Source organism: Gopherus evgoodei, chromosome 1, assembly GCF_007399415.2.
Source record: "Gopherus evgoodei ecotype Sinaloan lineage chromosome 1, rGopEvg1_v1.p, whole genome shotgun sequence".
Lineage (NCBI taxonomy): Eukaryota > Metazoa > Chordata > Testudines > Testudinidae > Gopherus > Gopherus evgoodei.
In genome coordinates, this window is record NC_044322.1 from 110,118,592 (window position 1) to 110,136,881 (window position 18,290).

General features: G+C 42.6%; 1 protein-coding gene across 1 annotated transcript; it reads left to right on the forward strand.

Annotated features, from left to right (window-relative positions):
- The first annotated feature begins 3,892 nt into the window (after positions 1-3,892).
- On the forward strand, positions 3,893-17,503 carry F7 (coagulation factor VII). Its single transcript, XM_030551639.1, has 8 exons — positions 3,893-3,962; positions 7,287-7,447; positions 7,800-7,824; positions 7,915-8,028; positions 10,854-10,994; positions 14,529-14,635; positions 15,743-15,863; positions 16,962-17,503. The coding sequence occupies exons 1-8, from the start codon at positions 3,893-3,895 to the stop codon at positions 17,501-17,503; spliced, it is 1,281 nt and encodes a 426-aa protein (XP_030407499.1).
- The last annotated feature ends 787 nt before the right edge of the window (positions 17,504-18,290 follow it).

Here is an 18,290-nt window from a genome sequence, read left to right on the forward strand (position 1 = left end):
GCAAATAATTCATTTAGTTTCTTCGCAATAGCCTTATCATTCTTGAATGCTCCTTTCTCTTCTCAATCATCCAATGGCCCCAGTGATGGTTTAGCAGGCTTCCTGCTTCTAATGTACTTTTAAAAAATGTTGCAATTACTTTTTGAGTCTTCAGCTAACTGTTCTTCAAATTCTTTTTTGGCCTTCCTAATTATATTTTTACACTTCATTTGCCAGAGTTTATGCTCCTTTCTATTTTCCTCACTAGGATTTAACTTCCACTTTTTAAAGCAAGGGTGGTCAAACTATGGCCTTTGGGCCGGATCCAGCCCCTTAGGGCTTTGGATCTGGCCCACTGGATTACACACACACCCCCCCAGCGTCAAGGGCACCTGCGTCACTTTCAGCAGTGGCTGGCCCAATGTCTCTGCAGCCCCTGGGCCTTGCCTCTAGACACCAACCCCTGCAGCTCCTATTGGCTGGGAACGGGGAACCATGGCCAATGGGAGCTTCGGGGGAGGTACCTGCGAATTTTACAGTCACTATCAACATCCTGGTCAGGTGGTCAGTAATACTTCCCTTGGGCTGTCACATGCCTATTGCTATAAACTTATTATTAGAGCATGGAATTACTATCCATAGAGATTCTATGGTACAGTCTGGTTCATTTAAGATTTTTCCTTCATTTGATTCTATGCTTTCTTTCACATATAGTGCCACTCCCACACCATCATGCCCTGTCCTTCCGATATATTTTGTACCCTGGTATTACTGTGTCCCATTGATTATTGTCATTCCACCACATTTCTGTGATGCCTCTTATATCAATAGCTTCATTTAATACAAGGCGCTCTAGTTCACTCATCTTATAATTTAGACTTCTGTCATTTGTATAAAAGCACTTTAAAAACTTGTCGCTTTTTAGCTGTTTGCCATTACATGATGTAATTGAAGGGCCTCTCTTTCATTTGTCTGTTTCTCATCAGATCCTGCCTTTATTTTATCATCTTTCATTCTCTCCTCTTTACTAGGACATAAAGAATCTCTATTAATAGATCATCACTTAAGGGATGTGTCTGTCCGAACCATGTAGTCCTCCGCACCTGTCAGCTTGACCCCAGCCCTTCGTTTAAAAACTGTTCTATGACCTTTTTAATTTTAAGTGCCACCAATCTGGCTCCATTTTGGTTTAGGTGGAGCCCATCCTTCCTGCATAGGCTCCCCCTTTCCCAAAAGTTTCCCCAGTTCTTAATAAATCTAAACCCCTCCTCCCTACATCCACACATTGGGACGCTGCAGTTCTGCCTGTCTAACTGGCCCTGCATGTGGAACTGGAAGCATTTCAGAGAATGCTACCATGGAGGTCCTGGACTTCAAATTTAGGCAGCTAGGTAAGCAATGGTCTCCAGGACTGCTGCCCTATCCTTCCCTTTGTCACTGGTACTTACATCTACCACGACCACTGGCTCCTCCCCAGCACTACACTCAAGTCTGTCTAGATGTCTCAAGAGATCTGAAACCTTCACACTAGGCAGGCAAGTCACTATGCAGTTCTCCCGATCATCGCAAACCCAGTGATCTATATTTCTAATGATCAAATCCCCCATAACTATTGCCGATCTCTTCCTAATAACTGGAGTTCCCTCCTGCAGAGAGGTATCCTCAGTGTGAGAGGATTCCACAATATCATCTCGAAGGAGAGTCCCAACTAGGGGATCGTTTCCCTCTGCTCTTGTTGGATGTTCTCCTTTCCTGAGACTTCATCCTCCTCAACAGCACAGAGAATGGCAAACTGGGGGTGGGACCATTCTACTGTGTCTCGGAAAGTCTAATCTATGTACCTCTGTGTCCCTTAGCTCCTCTAGTTCAGCCACACTGGTCTCCAAAGCCCATACATGGTCTCTGAGGGCCAGGAGCTCCTTGCACCAAATGCACACATACACCACTTGCCCATAGGGCAGGTAATCATACATGCTGCATTGGGTAAAATAAACTGGATAGCACCCACTCTGTTGCTGAAAATGAGAGAGCAAATACTTGTAAATGTCACTTCAATCGCACAGAATGTTCAAAAGCCGTGACATACCATTACATGATATGTTATAGATTTTTTTTTAACAACATCTAATTTAGAAGGAAGTCAAATAAAGTAGATGGGAATCCATATAATCTTAGTACACAGAAGTATATAGAAATTCTGGTTTGTGAAGCCATCTTCTTTTTTTAAGTAAAAGTGTTAAGAGGGAGCTATATACCCAAACATCTATGTTTTCTTCCAACTAGTCCATTACGGAGGGTTAGCAACAAGACTAAATGTGGCACCAAGCAAGTGCTCCAGCTAATACATAGTAATTAATTCCTACCCTAGGGCTTTTTTGTGTAAGTGCCATCATTTTTACAGGGTGAGTCAAAGCAGTCCAAAAAAAATGTCATTTCATGTGGTGCTAGATATAGCAATATCAGATACATGTCCTTGTGCTCTCACTTGCATGACAGGAGTATATTAGGGGAGGGAATGGGGCATGAAGGGGACTTCCAATAGTGGAGAGGTGGAGTATTTTGGGACTCATTCTATGTTATAACTTCTCATGTCTTCCAGCAGTCAAACTCCCTCCTTCTTCCCTGGAACACAACCCATGATTAGCCCCTGAAAATCCTAGGAAATGAGCTTTCTGGGAATTAGCCAGATTCCAATAAACAAAAGATGCCCTAAAAGGGCAGTTTTTTCTATATTGTAAACCAGATGTCCAAAAAGGATGTACAGCACTGTACATAAAGGCTAAGTTACAGGAACAGTGTAAATAATATGCAAATACATGGGCTGACATCTTAGACTTCTCACATGAGAGAGATTTCTTCTTTGCTAATCATTCATGACTTCTGCAGGGACATGATGAGAGCTGGCAATAGTATAAAAACTGCTCTTCCCTTCATTGCTGTGACATGCCTGGAAGAGCTGCTTTCCTTTATCCTAAATAAAGTGAAGAATAGACTGGAAAATACACCAGGCCCTTTGGAATTCTCCAATCCCCACTGACAAACATGCTCCTAACCTTGCTGATATCTTAGTCAAATCTTTACTCAAGAATTTTGTAAACTATGTGTTCTGATACCACTAGCCCTTGATATACATGAATTCGTAGGAATGCTTATTTTCCAGATACTACTTTATCTGTCGATTCAGTCAAACCACTACAATTATTAATGAAATGGAATTTTGCTCCACTTCTTTTCTTTTCTTTCCAATATAACTTAAGTTCCTTGTGTGGTAGTACATAGCGATAAGGTACACAGCTCCTTCACTGCAACAAAGAGAGAGCAAAGCACAACCTAGTATTTCTTGCCAGTTAATTAGTGTCACAATATATCTTAAGTCAGTCAGCGGTTCGGGGTTTCCACTGGGGACCAAGAAGAAAAAGAACCTGGTACATTTTAAAGCATCAACAATGTGACCACATTCAAAGACATTGCAAATCTGTACCTTGACCCCAAACAGCCTAATCTTGGCTTTCTGATTCATGTGCAAACTTCTCGGATGGCTCCGTACAAAATGCAATGTTGTACTATTCAGGCTGAGGCTTGTAATTTGGCACTTATGTTTCACATTTAATAGCCTTCTGGGTTGTTAATAAGAACACACTGCAACATTCACAATAATCAGCATGGCCTTTTCACACTAGGAATGGGAATTCCTCTCAACCAAGATCTTTGCCTATTTTTAAGAGAATGTATTGAAGGATTTGTTTGTACGTTTCTTCATGAATAGAATTATTTGCATGAGTTTCAGCTTGCTCTGTTTAATGACTCCCCAACCCCTCCTCCAGGTCAAAGCCTCTGAAACAGAGATCTTTAGCCATGCAGTTCTTGCTGAAATGTCAATATGATATTGGGACACTGGCTTTTCAGTGTCATCATGGTTTCCAGACACTACTTGGTTTTGCTTCTCTGCTTTTTGCTGCTGCTTCCTCTTTTGCTAGCTGCAGGTATGTCCCAGAAACTCTGTAATGATGATTATAATATTGTTAGTCAAATGATTTTCTTGTGAAGAGTGCTGGATCGTCCACAGCAATGGCTGTACAAAAAGATTACTAATGAATGTATTCAAGTCTGCACAGTGTTGTAATGTGCTCATTGTTTTGACTGGCAATTGTGTTCACGCATTTATTGTGTCAATTGGGAAAAATTGTTTCTAGGCTCATATGTGTAAGTTATCTCACCATACACAAAGCTACAGACCATCAGCTGCCTGCCTACTAGATGAAGCCAGCAGAAATTCAAGCCTATATGTGGTATTTTAAAAGCAGAGAAGCAATGATCAGGCGTTCTCATTCAATCCACAAGAATTTACAAAGGGGATATTACAAACAATGTAGTGTAATATGAGGGTGAACCAAGGCAACTGAAAATCAGGTGCCTGGTCTTTAATATGTGCCTCAAAATCAGCTCCTAGGGAACCAAAGGGCACTAGTGATCATAGAACTCAGACTATCCACAGACTGGCATGCTTCAGCAACGGTGGTCAAACATTTTAGAAAAAAATATAAAAAAGAAGATTCTCAGATGATTCCAATACGTCTCCATAGTATAGAGGTATGGGTGTGTGTGTGTGTGTGTGTGCCCTTAGATAGATAGGTATTCCTTTACTTTAATAAATTAACAAGGACAAATACAGTAAGAAATGAAAAGAATTAAAAATAACAATACTCAACATACTGAAAGGATAAAACCTGACATGAACATAAGCAAAAGAAATTGTGCTGCATGTAATGCAGCAAATACTGTATAGAAGGTAATTATCATGGTAGGGGATCTATTGCAGGGGTTCTCAAACTGAGGGTCGGGACCCCTCAGGGGGTCACAAGGTTATTACATGGGGGTCACGAGCTATCAGCCTCCACCCCAAACCCTGCTTTGCCTCCAGCATTTATAATGGTATTAAATATATTTTAAAGTGTTTTTCATTTATGGGGGGGGTCGCACTCAGAGGGTTGGTATGTGAAAGGGTCACCATTACAAAAGTTTGAGAACCACTGATATATAGTGATCCCTTCTGTGTTTTTAAATGAATATATATTTTAATGACGTTAATGCTGATGTGGAGGCTGGTAGACCAGGAGACTGAAGTCCTCTATTATAAGTATCATGATCAGCGCAAACTTCCCCATCCCTATCTCATCAGTGTGGCTCGGCACTGCCCTGCAGAGATATCTCCAAGTGCAAGACAGTTCATTCTCCATTAGGAATTATCTTGTCGAGGAAATGGATTGGAAGTACTCTGCTCAAGCTCCAGCCTCTATCCCCAACTTTGCCCACCATCCCAGAGTAGGTGCATGTTTTTGCCAAAATGCTCAGAAGTGGAATAGTGAGCAATATTGTCATTTAAATTGTCATCACAAGGCTTCAGAAATGTTTATTTAATATATGGTAGAACATTGTACACCTCACAGACTGACTATTCTTACAGTCTACTGTGTAGAGATTCAAAATACACTGACCTGCATTATTTATGATCAGTTATCGTTATATATCAGTTTAGGATTTGTTTAACAATAGGGCCTAAAGGCACCAGTAAGGACTGGTTCTCCATTACACCACAACCATAACTCTCTTTTTAAAAAGAAAGTTCACATTATTCACAAACTGGTGTAGACAAGAGATGTGCTGTCTTGAGTACCACTCCAGTCCGACTTCTGCTCTCCTTGCCCATTAACCCTGGCTGAGACTGCCAGGAAGAGTGCCATGTGGTACTGATTTGCCACATACAAATTCCTGCCTACCCTTGTGTTTTACTATATTTTCCATATAAACTCACTTGGTAAGATGAAGATCTTTGGATGGATCACAACTTTTCCAGACTCCCAATCTCCTCCACCACTACCCCACTCCATTCCCCCACTGCTTTCATCTACTCTTACCTTCTTTGGAACAGCTGGACAGAGTCCATGGGCCACTAATGGTCCATAAAGCATAGCTTGAGAACAACTTCTCTAATTTATTCCCACTTACTTTTCTTCTCAAAAGACTCTGGGTCATGGCAATACCTTTGCCAGCAAAGGAGAGCAGGGTGAGTTTCCATTCTGAGCCAGTCATTCCATTCCATTCTGAGCCTTTGGCAGCCTGCCTGCCGACCTCACGGCAACCAGCAGAGCACCCCCAGTGGCTTGCTGCCCCAAGCATGCGCTTGACATGCTGGGGCCTGGAGCCACCCCTGATGGCAATGACTTTCCATTCTGAGCCACTCATCCTGCTCTCCTTTGCTGGCAAAGGTATTGCCAAGGCCCAGAGTCTTTTGAGAAGAAAAGTAAGTGGGAATAAATTAGAGCAGTTGTTCTCAAGCTATGCTTTATGGACCATTAGTGGCCCGTGGACTCCATCCAGCTGTTCCAAAGAAGGTATGAGTAGATGAAAGCAGGGGGGGAATGGAGTGGGGGTAGTGGTGGAGGGGATTGGGAGTCTGGAAAAATTGTGATCCATCCAAAGATCTTTATCTTACCAAGTGAGTTTATATGGAAAATATAGTAAAACACAAGGGTAGGCAGATAAATTGGGTAAATATGAGAGGCTACATGCCACTTGTCTAATTCTCAGCAGTGTTGTTGTTTGGCTGCCAGAACTAAAGTAAATTCTGTTCTACTTTTGTTTAAACCTACCATGTGGTGCATGGTAAGTCTTCATTAATTATTTGAATGCAGAACTGCTATAATTCTAGAATCACTACCACTTTCTCAAAAGCTTTGGCCTACATAAAAATTTAGGCTCTGTTACTTGACTTCATGTGCAGCAGGGTAGGTAAATAATGTCTCTACAAAATTGTGCAATGTTGCACAATGGGAATGTGCTTGGCCTGGCCTGGCCTGGCCTGCTCTAAACATTGTTGCAAACAATTTAAAAAGTAAAGGAAGCTGAAATCTCATTGGCTTACACTAGAACTTTAGCGTTGCAAACACCTCAGGAATGGAAGTTGTTCATAACTCCGAACAAAATGTTATGGTTGTTCTTTCAAAAGTTTACAACTGAACATTGACTTAATACAGCTTTGAAACTTTACCATGCAGAAGAAAAATGCTGTTTTCCCTTTATTTTTGTAGTAGCTTACATTTAACACAGTACGATATGGTATTTACTGGGGGGTGGGGGTGGTTGTTGTTCTATGCTGCTGCCTGATTGTGTACTTCCAGTTCCAAACAAGGTGTGTGATTGACTGGTCAGTTCCTAATTCTGGTGTTCATAACTCTGAAGTTCTACAGTACTTTATTTCTGGAGAGAGAAAATGTGTATGCAGAGTTCCAATTATTTCAATTTTTCAGTCTTCTTAAAGCAGGATCAGGCAAACAGCTTGCTGAAAAGACAAAGAAGAGCGAATAGCCTGTTTGAAGAGTTAAAAATAGGGTCACTACAACGGGAGTGCTTGGAAGAAAAGTGTTCGTATGAGGAAGCCAGAGAAATCTTCCAAGATGATAAAAGGACAGTAAGTAAGGGGTAGCACTGGCTCAGGGGTCTTCTGTTGGCCTGATCTTTATCTTGCATGTTCCCATCTTATTAGTAGAAACATAAATGGATTTTGATCCTTAAGTCCTGAGAGCTGAAAAGTTTCCAATATAGTACTTTTGTCTTACAGAGAGCTGCAAATTAATATTGTGTTAAATTTCAGGCATGTTCCCTAAGTAGCCACAACTTTATTCAGCCTTCAACTATCCATGTGCTAGACCTCTATAATTTGTTTGTTATGGTATTAGACAATGTATTTATGCTTTGTACATGAAATGATGCATAATATTGTCTGGATAATTCCTTATGCCTTTTTTGCCTCTTTGTTCCAGATGGAATTCTGGCAGAATTATGTTGGTATGAGAATTTTGTGTGTTCTAATAATTACTGAAATTGCTCCACTGGAATCCTTCCTGTGAGCCTTACTGTTACTGTGTGTTTTTCCAGATGCTAACCAGTGTGATTCTGACCCCTGTCAGAATGGTGGGACATGTGTTGACCAATTTCAGGCCTATGTTTGCCTTTGCCCTGAGGAGTATAAGGGCAAAAACTGTGAAAAAGGTCAGGTATTAAATCTTTAAAAAACAAACCACTATGCAAATGCTAGCTGCTCTGATAAATACATTGCTACCAGTACTTTTTAAAATTAACAAACATTATTACTGGGCATTGTTCTAGCAGAAAAGAGGTTGCTGCCACTGTTAAAACTGCAATGTTTGATAAAGCATTCAGCAAACAGGTATTGCAGTCACTCTTCACAGTAGACACGTAATCATCAGAGTAGATCTTCTAAGAAGTTCACTTTTTCAAGCACCTGAGAGAAAAGGGGCATTTTTCCAACTGAATTATGGTAACCTTTTGCCTTAGAAATATGGTGTCATATTTGCAAATGACCATCAGCTCAGGATTAAACAAAGACTGTGAAGGACTAGCCAACTAGCAGTTTCCCCTCCCTTGTTGTTCACACCTCCACTGCTAGAAGAGGGCCTCATCCTCCCTGACTGAACTAACCTTGTTATCTCTAGACTGATTCTTGCCTGCATATTTATACCTCCCTTGGAAATTTCCACTACATGCATTTGATGAAGTGGGTATTCACACACGAAAGCTTATGCTCCGATATATCTGTTAGTCTGTAAGGTGCCACAGGATTCTTCGTCACTTTTTACAGATCCAGACTATCACAGCTACTCCTCTGATACTTAAAAACTAAACACACATTCTAAATCCTAAATTTTATCAGGCTGTGCAGTTTTGAATCAGTTTTTCTTGGCCTGCGGGACTTTGCAAGCAGTTCACATTCATTCTAACTAGTTAAAACCATCCCTTCCTCCCACTTCAAGGAGACTTCTCTTTGTCTTCCAAATGATTTTGTTTCCAGATGTTGAGATGGGGAGGAGAGAGAGGCCCCGTGGTGATGCCACTGTCCCTCATTTATACTTTTCTCAAGGTGCTGGAAAAAATCCATGCTGTGTCATGGGATTTAGGTAGCCCTCATGGTGTAGGTGCACTGCTGACCATCCTTCATTATGAATTGCAACTTTTTGCTTGTACCTTTTGTCTACCTGAGGTTTGGCATGTAAGGCCTCTGTTTGCAGTTTCTTTGTCCTCTCTGAGGGGCTAGTCTGTGGACATTTCCCAGACTCTCAACATGTTTCAGTAGCAAACATGTAGCAAAATCTCATAACAATATCAACATGTAGCAAAATCTCATAACATCATATACAATGATGATGCATACAACAGGACAGTAATGGTCAGCAGATTATGTTTTCCAGTGATACCTCACAAGGCATACTTTTACAATTATGATAAATCTTTGTGCAAAGGAGTGACCATGATATCATATATGGTCACAGTGTGTAAATACATGCACATGAAAACAGTCCTTGCCTACACTACATTAAAAGAACAATGGACCAGAGCCAATGCCCGGTGACATCAGTGGGAGTCTTTCCATTGATTTCAATGAACATTTGATCTAGCTCTATATACTGACTATTAAATTTACTACATAAGTATAATGTAGGCCCAGAGGAGGATCAGGAGCTTGTCTGATCTAAATGGGTTGCCTCACTAGTGGTTTTAACTACTGTTAAGCATCTGTAATAAGGCATCCGTGATCAGTCCAGCCTATATTACTCTCACATCCTACAACCCTTCCCATTTCCTGCTCCTGCTTCTCTCCTGACTACTAGCTCTGTCTTCTTTGTCCAGTCCTAACTTTTTTTGCCACCTTTTCATGCTGTCCCACACTAGAACAGCCTCTTAGTCAATATTTGCAAGGTTCCTTCTCCACCCCCTTTAAAGAACTTGTGAAAACCAACCTATTTACTAGTGTTTCCCATCTGGAATATCCACACAACCTTCCATACTTATTCTGGTTGGTTGGTTGGTTTTGTTTTGTTTGTCCCACATGGTAGGAGCTCCTGTCTCTGGGGCAGGTACATTTCAAAGTACTGGATAAATAATTATTATTCTAAAACACGCATAAATGTTCAGCCATTCAGACAGCTTGAATTACCAACCATTCAGACATGTCTTTTCTCCAGAAGAGAGGTCTGCAGTGGATTATCCTATGGCCTTCCCAGTGCGCTGCTGTGGGTGAAAGGAATACAGTGGTTACAATTTTTAAATAGCAAAGAGTCCTGTGGCACCTTATAGACTAAGTGCATCCGATGAAGTGGGTATTCACCCACGAAAGCTCATGCTCTAATATGTCCAGGGGTGGCTCTAGCCATTTTGCAGCCCCAAGCACAGCAGCACGCCGCAGGGGGCGCTCTGCTGGTCGCCGGTCCCGCGGCTCCCGTGGACCTCTTGCAGACCTGCTTGCGGAGGGTCCGCTGGTCCCGTGGCTCCGGTGGATCTCCTGCAGGCATGCCGCCCCAAACACGCGCTTGGCGTGCTGGGGCCTGGAGCCACCCCTGAATATATCTGTTAGTCTATAAGGTGCCACAGGACTCTTTGCTGCTTTTACAGATCCAGACTAACACGGCTACCTCTCCAATAATTTTTAAATAGACATATTTGACAATAGTTACCATATGGTTACTGCAGTGATATCCTATTCTAATTATTGTGACTATTGCTCTATCTCAGATATCATATTGTGGTAACTGTTGATAAATGCTAATTATTTTGAATGGCAGTCACTGTATGATATCTGGTGCATTTTTTGATCTCTTTAATTTGTGCTAGAGTATTTAGTTCCCTGTCCTGTACAGCTCTGTCATTAATATTTGCCTACCAGAAGAAGCTTTCTCTATCAATATGTCAACATTACTGAGTTGCAGGTCACTCTTGGTCAAAATTTATGAACATAATTGACTCGAGTTAAACACAAGACACCACATTCTGGAACTAATGTGGTCTTTTCACATATTTAGGTCTGAATGACAAACCGAGGTGCATTAATGAAAATGGTTACTGTGAACATTATTGCATTGACAGTCCAACCATGATACGACAATGCTTTTGTGCAGAGGGTTACGTACTAGCAAGTGATGAAGTGTCCTGTACTCCCCAAGGTAAGGTTACTACTGCAACATATTTGATGAGTCACTTCTTTTTACAGTTGTCTCATGTCAATTCTTATCCAATGAACAGATGCTTTATTTTAATATATGAGTCAAGACAGGAGTAACCCTAATAAAACCAGTGAGAAATCTGTGCTCTTTTTTACTACTGAGTAAGACCAACAAACTTGGGTACTCTTCTCTAGGGAATAGCACTCATCTGAAGAGATAACAAACTACAGCTGGGTTTTTAAAGTGGGGGAGAAATTAATGGGTGCCAAACTCCCTTGGAGAATCCCTATCTAAATTATGTCATTAGTGCAGCAAGGGATTGAATGCATCAAATTGCCTCTTCGAGCACAGATCTGGGTACCATGAGATTATGTGGCCTCATGAGTAACTGCATCTATGCTCTTTTTTTCAAGTTGCTATATAATTATGCTCCAAAACATCAGCTTTTATTTTCAAAATATTAAGGGGGAGATTTTCAAAGCTGAAATGGGAGCCAGGCACCTAACTCCCATTTACTTTCACAAGGAGTTGGGTGTCTAGCTGCCCTTTGTGCATTGGTAAATGTCCCCCTGTAGCTCTTATGACCACGGTGGAAACCTTCAGAGTGTGAACTGAGTGCAAACTGCTGCAGTGGTGCACACCTGAGTCTACAGAATGCCTGGAGCAGTAGTTCTGAGAGGAGTGACTTGCTCCCATTCATCTCACCGGGGTATTGATACTGAAGACTAATGGTAACAGCTGAACAATTGGGGTGTAAACACTGGAAATGATTTCACTAAGAAACATCAGTCCAATCATATGCTTCTCCATTCTTGGCGGTTGCAGCAGGTATTGGAGTGGGGGCAGTTGGTTTCTGTTTAGGGTTGTCGGGATGAGGACCAAGGAATTCCAGACTCACCACAAACCTCTGACCCGGCCAAAATGGGGAAGAAAATAAGATGTTTCCCTTCCTCAGTGCCCAAATAATCAGTTGTCTCCTTGATTCCAAAAAATCAAGACTGCCTTCCTTGCCTTCCCATGTAGCAAAAGTCCCTACCCAGCTGTCAGACCCTTCAGCTCCTTCTGACAACTTCTACAATGCCGTTATGCATTTTCAGTACCAAAATCCGCATCACATTTTATTGTTTATAAACGTCATGTGCCCCTCAGTATATTTGAGAGTATGACTAGATTGCAATTAAGCAACTGTGGCTGGCCTGGATCAGCTGACTCAGGGGTGGCTCTGGCTATATGGTGTAGCCATTCAGGCTAGGGCTGGAGTCCCAGAGCCTCAGCCGAGCCCTGAATCCACAGCAATTTTATAGCACAGCAGCCTGATCCACAGTGAGTCTGAGTCAGCCCCAGGACCAGGACCAGCCCCAGATGTTTAATTGCTGTGTAAATGAGCCCTTGGTGACATTACCCCTCCTGAATGATTGGAGTTAGATGAAAAGAGATTGTTAAAGAAGTAAGCAGGAAAGGTAAAAGGTAAAACAATGGCCTAGAAGATGCACCCCAGAAAACACTCAAATACAGGAGCCAGGTTTATGGCCTATCCTGGCTACAGAGATGTTTTACAAAGGCTGACAATCTGGAGATCAAAAGACACCAATCTGTTAACAGAGCTACCCTACAGAAAGGGATGGGGAGAAAGGGCTGTCAGGTGCTGCAGGAAGACACAGGCAGACTGAGAGTCAGGGATCTGCAGCAGGCATGCTGTAACACAGTCCCTAAATACAATGAGAAGCACCATGGCTGACTTATGTCTACTTATGGCCTTGAGGGGAAGGCCGAGTATAGGTGAGGCAGTTGGAGTGTAGGCCTCTGTTCTGGTAAATCCACTTTTCTGAGTACTGTGCACCTATGGGCAAAATAAATCCTACTTCTTTTGGGGAAGCTGCTTCTGTGGCCCTACTTACAGGTGCCCAAGGGAAACTCGTGCAGATATCAAGCCCATAGGATGTGCTAGGTGTCAGGGTTGGCAATCAGAGGGGTGCCACCTGGAGACTCAGTCAGGGAGTGATTGGATCATGGAGTCTCACCCCAAAGAGAAGTGGAGGTACAGGCCCGTCACTTAAAAGGGGAAGTGATGAAGCTACTAGTGAGAGGACAGGGGGACATCTCTTTCCCCCCCCCCCCATGGCTGCCTTTAGGCGTGTGTAAGTGTGGCGCCTTTTCAAGCATATTATGCACTTGACAAGAAGAAGTGTATGACCCAAATTTCCATATGCGGCTGGAGAACGAGCCCACCTCACACTCACCAGTCAGTGGCAGCTCCTGTGCTGCAAGGCTGGGCCTGGCTCTCTGCTCTGGGCATTGCAACATGGCACAAAGGGTTACATAGTGTGGTGACCCCACACACCATGTCACAACACCACTAACTCAAATTTATCCTGGCTGCCCCTCCATCATGACGGAGGGGTGGCTGGGCCAGACCTGAATGGCACTGTGACTCTGTATGCCAGGTTGCAACTCCCGCAGTGAGGAAATGGGCCCCACCCCGTGCACCAGGACCATCACTGCAGAGTGAGTGCAGTGTGGCCTTGCTCTCCAGCCTCCTCCCCACACCATCCCCTGTGACTTCCCTTCTGCTCTGAGCTGGGTTTAGGGTTGCAGGGCAGGGGCAGAGTGCAGCAGGCATGATAATGTGTGAAATGGGCAAGACACCGTGTATAGTTGAAGGTGACAACACCAATGACCCATCACGTACGTCTCACCCTAGCTGCAAAACCTGGCTGTGCCAGTAGAAAGGTGTACACTAGGGGGACTGGAAGGTCTCAGCTGGGTCAGCCTACCCAGGTACTTTGACAACACTGAACACTGACCATTTGGGGGCAGCACAAATTATATTGAATTTAATGCTCAAATAAATCAATGAGATACTAATTGTGTTATTTATATTCCTATTTAATTCATTAACAACTAATTTACCTGAGTCTGTCTTGGAATTTCCTGTCTGCTGCTTCAGGAACAAGAATTGACTTCCTCAGAGTGCTGCAGAATCCTGCAGGTTTTAGATGCCGCTTGTCATAGAGGACATGGGGCCTTGCTTCCTAAGTGGGTAGGAGACAGGACCTCTCCATGTGCACCTCAGGAGGTCAGCAGTTTTGGAGGGGGGAGGGACAGGAAGTTTAGTAGCAGCAGATCAGGTGTCATGGAGGATTCAAAGAGAGCCCCTTTTCCTGCCCGCTTTAAAAGATCATCATGAAAACTATGGAGGAATTAGAGGGGCACTAAACACACTACATCGATGCCTTTTTCGGAGCCTCCTGTGATACCTGAGCGCAACTTCTTAACCAACTGGTCTATGTTGTAAGGCAACACCACTTGTGGGCAGTGTCCGGTCAGAAAAAAAACATTTATTCACTGGGCGATTTAAAATACGCTGTGATTAGGAACACCACTAGACTATTGGCTGAATTCTCTGCTGACATGTCTCATGGAGGGAGTTTTCTGGAGTAACCCTAGCAGAGAATTTGGCCCTGTGTGTTTTCCAGTGGATTCATTGTATTTATTCACACTTATTACTGTGATTTATTTATTATTTTTTCACAGTGGATTACCCATGTGGGAAAATACCTGTTTTGACAAAGCAAAGCGCAAGTCCACAGGGGAGAATTGTAGGTGGTTATGTCTGTCCTCCAGGTGAATGTCCATGGCAGGTGAGTTTTCTATTTCATTTTTTGTCATCAACTGAGTCCTTGGGAGAGGGGCTGGATGGACAGTGCTGGATAACAAACCCCTCTGTTCAATCACAGAACAGCTAAGGCACAGCAAAAGGTAATGCAAGCTCCCACCCACTGCCACCCTCTGCTGGAGTGACTGCGTTTCCAAGCATGAAATGGCAATTCAGCCTCCTCCATGCCCTGCCCATCCAGTCCTTGGCCTTATTGCTGAGATTGCCCACAAGCCTGTCTGCCATAGTTACTGGGATGTGAACTCTTGGGCAAAATAGGCAGAATCAATAACATATGCTAGCACAATTGTCCCATGGAAGATTTTTTTCCCCTCACACTTGCCATGCAATTGGTGAGAATGATGTGTTCAAGCATGAGGGAATAAAATAAAGAGAGAGAGAGAGAGAGAGAGTAGCAATGCAAAACTCTCCCTAAATTCTGTGTGTACAGTAGCCAAGTTGTCAACTGTCTACTTTGGCGCCAGGCATGAAGTTTCTCTTTCAGCAAATAGGACAATAAAACCCTTTATTTCAGGGCTAATAATTTTAGTAATTTAGAGGCAAACACATTCCTGTGAAAGATTTAAATTCTGAAGAGGCAAAGCACAAGACATACAAACGTTGCCAAGATCTCAGATGCTGATACCTTTACTCTCGCAGTGTACCTTCTTCCAAGAGTAGTCCTGACGTGATACTTTTGCTTGTAGATTAAGGAGCTACTCAGCATGAGCATTTACAGCCTACTTATAAATGTGTTTGTATCTGAAGCTGGGATTTTCAAAGAGCTCTAAGGGAGTTATGTGCTCAACTCCTATTGACTTTCAACAGAAGTTGGATGCCTAGTTCCAGTACCCCCCAAATTACTTTAAGCCTGAGTTACTAAAATGATTAGTCTAAAAACCTAGACCCCCTTGAGCTATGCACATTAGTCCCTGCCTTGAAGATCAAATGGTAACTTCACCAATCAACAGTTAGGAAAATGATGACTACACATGATCCTTGCAGGCTAAGTAAGATGAATGTTCTCTGTAAATTCTACAGAATTTCAGGTCAAACAAATTGGTGTAACGTAAGTTTCTTTTGCATATTTCAGGCTCTGCTAATAGAGAATGAGAAAGCAAAGTGTGGAGGTTCCCTGCTGGGACCGAGCTGGGTAGTTACTGCCGCTCACTGCTTAGAGTACACACATCCCAATCAGCTCCGAGTAAAGCTGGGTACGTCTTTTGCTTGCCTCACTTTTTCAAACTTTATGGCCCAAATTTTGTTGTCAGCTTCGCTTGGGTAAATCCAGAGTGATTCCTCCCAAGTCAATGGAGTTATGCCACATTTACATGATGTGACTCTGCAAACATATGAAAGAGTTAAATACAACCAATATCTGTCAAAAATTGATTACAAATACAATGGCCAGGAGCAGTTAGCTATTCCTAAATGTCCTCTCGGCCATAATGTAAATCTCAAAAACCAGAAGTCTTACAAAATGACAATTCCACGGTTGGGATCAAAGTTGATGAATTACCCCCATTGTAATGGGGATGGGCAAACAGATTAATTAGAGCAGAGTGCAAAGGTGTGAATGGCGTCTGCCTCTGCACCCTGGAATCCAGCCTTGAGAAGGGTTTGGGGGCAGTGGCAGTCAGGGCCAGTTAGCAGCATGACTCCAGGAGGAACTCTGCTGCCAAGGAGTGGTAGAGGAAAGGTTTTCTCCGTGGACAATCAGCGTCAACTCCTCAGTCCCTGCTGTTCTTGACCCACTCCCTCATTGGCCCATGGATCCTTCAGGGTGTGGGGGAAAGTGGGGCACATGCTGTGGAGGTGGCACTCTGATTTCTTCTCTCCCACTGCTGGGAAATGCAGATGCCAGTGGAGTTACACTCAGGATGAATTTAACTCCCAGTGTCTGGTACTTTGGTTATATATATATATAACTTAGTCATGGAACCTAGTCTAGTCTTTTTCTATGCTAGAATTTAGTCCTGGAACAGCCAAGCTGGGTAGTTCTAATGCAGTAATAGACCCTCTTGAAGCTGCACCCTTACCCTGCTTGCTTCTAATTCAATTCTGTCACTGAACCCTATTCCACGTCTTCTGTCAAGGGAGAAAGTTGGAATGAAGGAAGAGACTCTAGGAGAAACAAGTACTGTCTCGGCTGAACCACAGAAAAGCATTAACAATGCAGGATTCAGTCGTGGCCACGGAAATGTACTAAGAAGAGAAGAAATGTCAGCTTAGTGATCTCCTTCCATAAGAGCTGTGTGGAGTTAAGGAGCTTACTATTTATGTGAACCTGACAGGTTTAATTCCTTTTCTAGGTGAATACAGAATAGACCATGAGGATGAAGGGGAGCAAGAAAGGAAGGTTTCTGAAATCATAATGCATGAAAAATATATTCCACAAAAAACTGACCATGACATTGCCCTGCTGCGCCTGGAGGCGCCTGTTAACTTCAGTGATTATGTGGTACCGATATGTTTGCCTGAGAAACAGTTTGCAACATCTGAGCTGTCCTCCATTAGGTTCTCCACAGTGAGTGGATGGGGGCGTCTAATAGAAGGAGGTGCTGCTGCTGCTGTTCTTATGAGAGTTGATCTGCCACGTGTAAAGACACAAGAGTGTATACAGAAGGCCAACTTAAATATTACAGAAAACATGTTCTGTGCAGGAGACCTCAGTGGGACTAAAGACTCCTGCAAGGGGGACAGCGGTGGACCTCATGCCACAAACTACAAAAACACCTCGTTTCTGACAGGGATTGTCAGCTGGGGGAAGGGGTGTGCTACTGAAGGCACTTACGGGGTTTACACAAGGGTGTCTAAATATCTCGAATGGTTGAATAATCACATGGATTCATAAGCTGACAGGCTTCCTCTAATCAGAACATTTCCAAATTGCAGAGTTGTCTTTGAGTCACACCTGGGACACTTCCCTGTTTAGCATTCTTTCTGGAGCTTAAATAAATTACCCACACACTTATATAATGATTTGAAACCAATCTCTTTCCTGTTCAGTCACATTAAACTCATTCACCTGGCTGCATTGTTTTGTACATTATTTTAAAAGAGGAATTACTCTGCAGCAACCTTTTTGAAGGTTGTAACATTTATAAATTATATTTCCATAACCTTACCTTACATCACAGTTGCAAATGCAAAAGTCAAATCTTCATATGAGTGATCTGTCCTAAGACTCCAGAACCAAAGAAATGGGAAAAGATTCTTTCCAGGTTTCTAAGTCTTTACTGAGGATTTAGTTTCATTTTTCTTACACCAAATAATAAAGTAATATTGCTAATAATTATAATATTGACCCATATTTGTGACTGGTACATCTGACTTTAAGGTAACTTTGCTCTGGTATAACATTATTATATTATGAGAACAAAGGGAATTGGAATACTTATTATGCTGCCCCATACAACAACAGTGTTCAGTCTGTGGCTTTTGTCATTTGTGTGTGTAGAATGATACATTTTAAGGCCAGAACCATTATGTTCTGACCTCCTACATAGCACAGGCTATTGCTGCTTGCATGTGCCAATATTTGTTTTCACATGCAATTGATAGTATGCGAAAAATTGTGAATGTACAATGAGAGGCTGCACTGTGGTCTCTTTGAAAATATGTCTCCATATGTCATTATG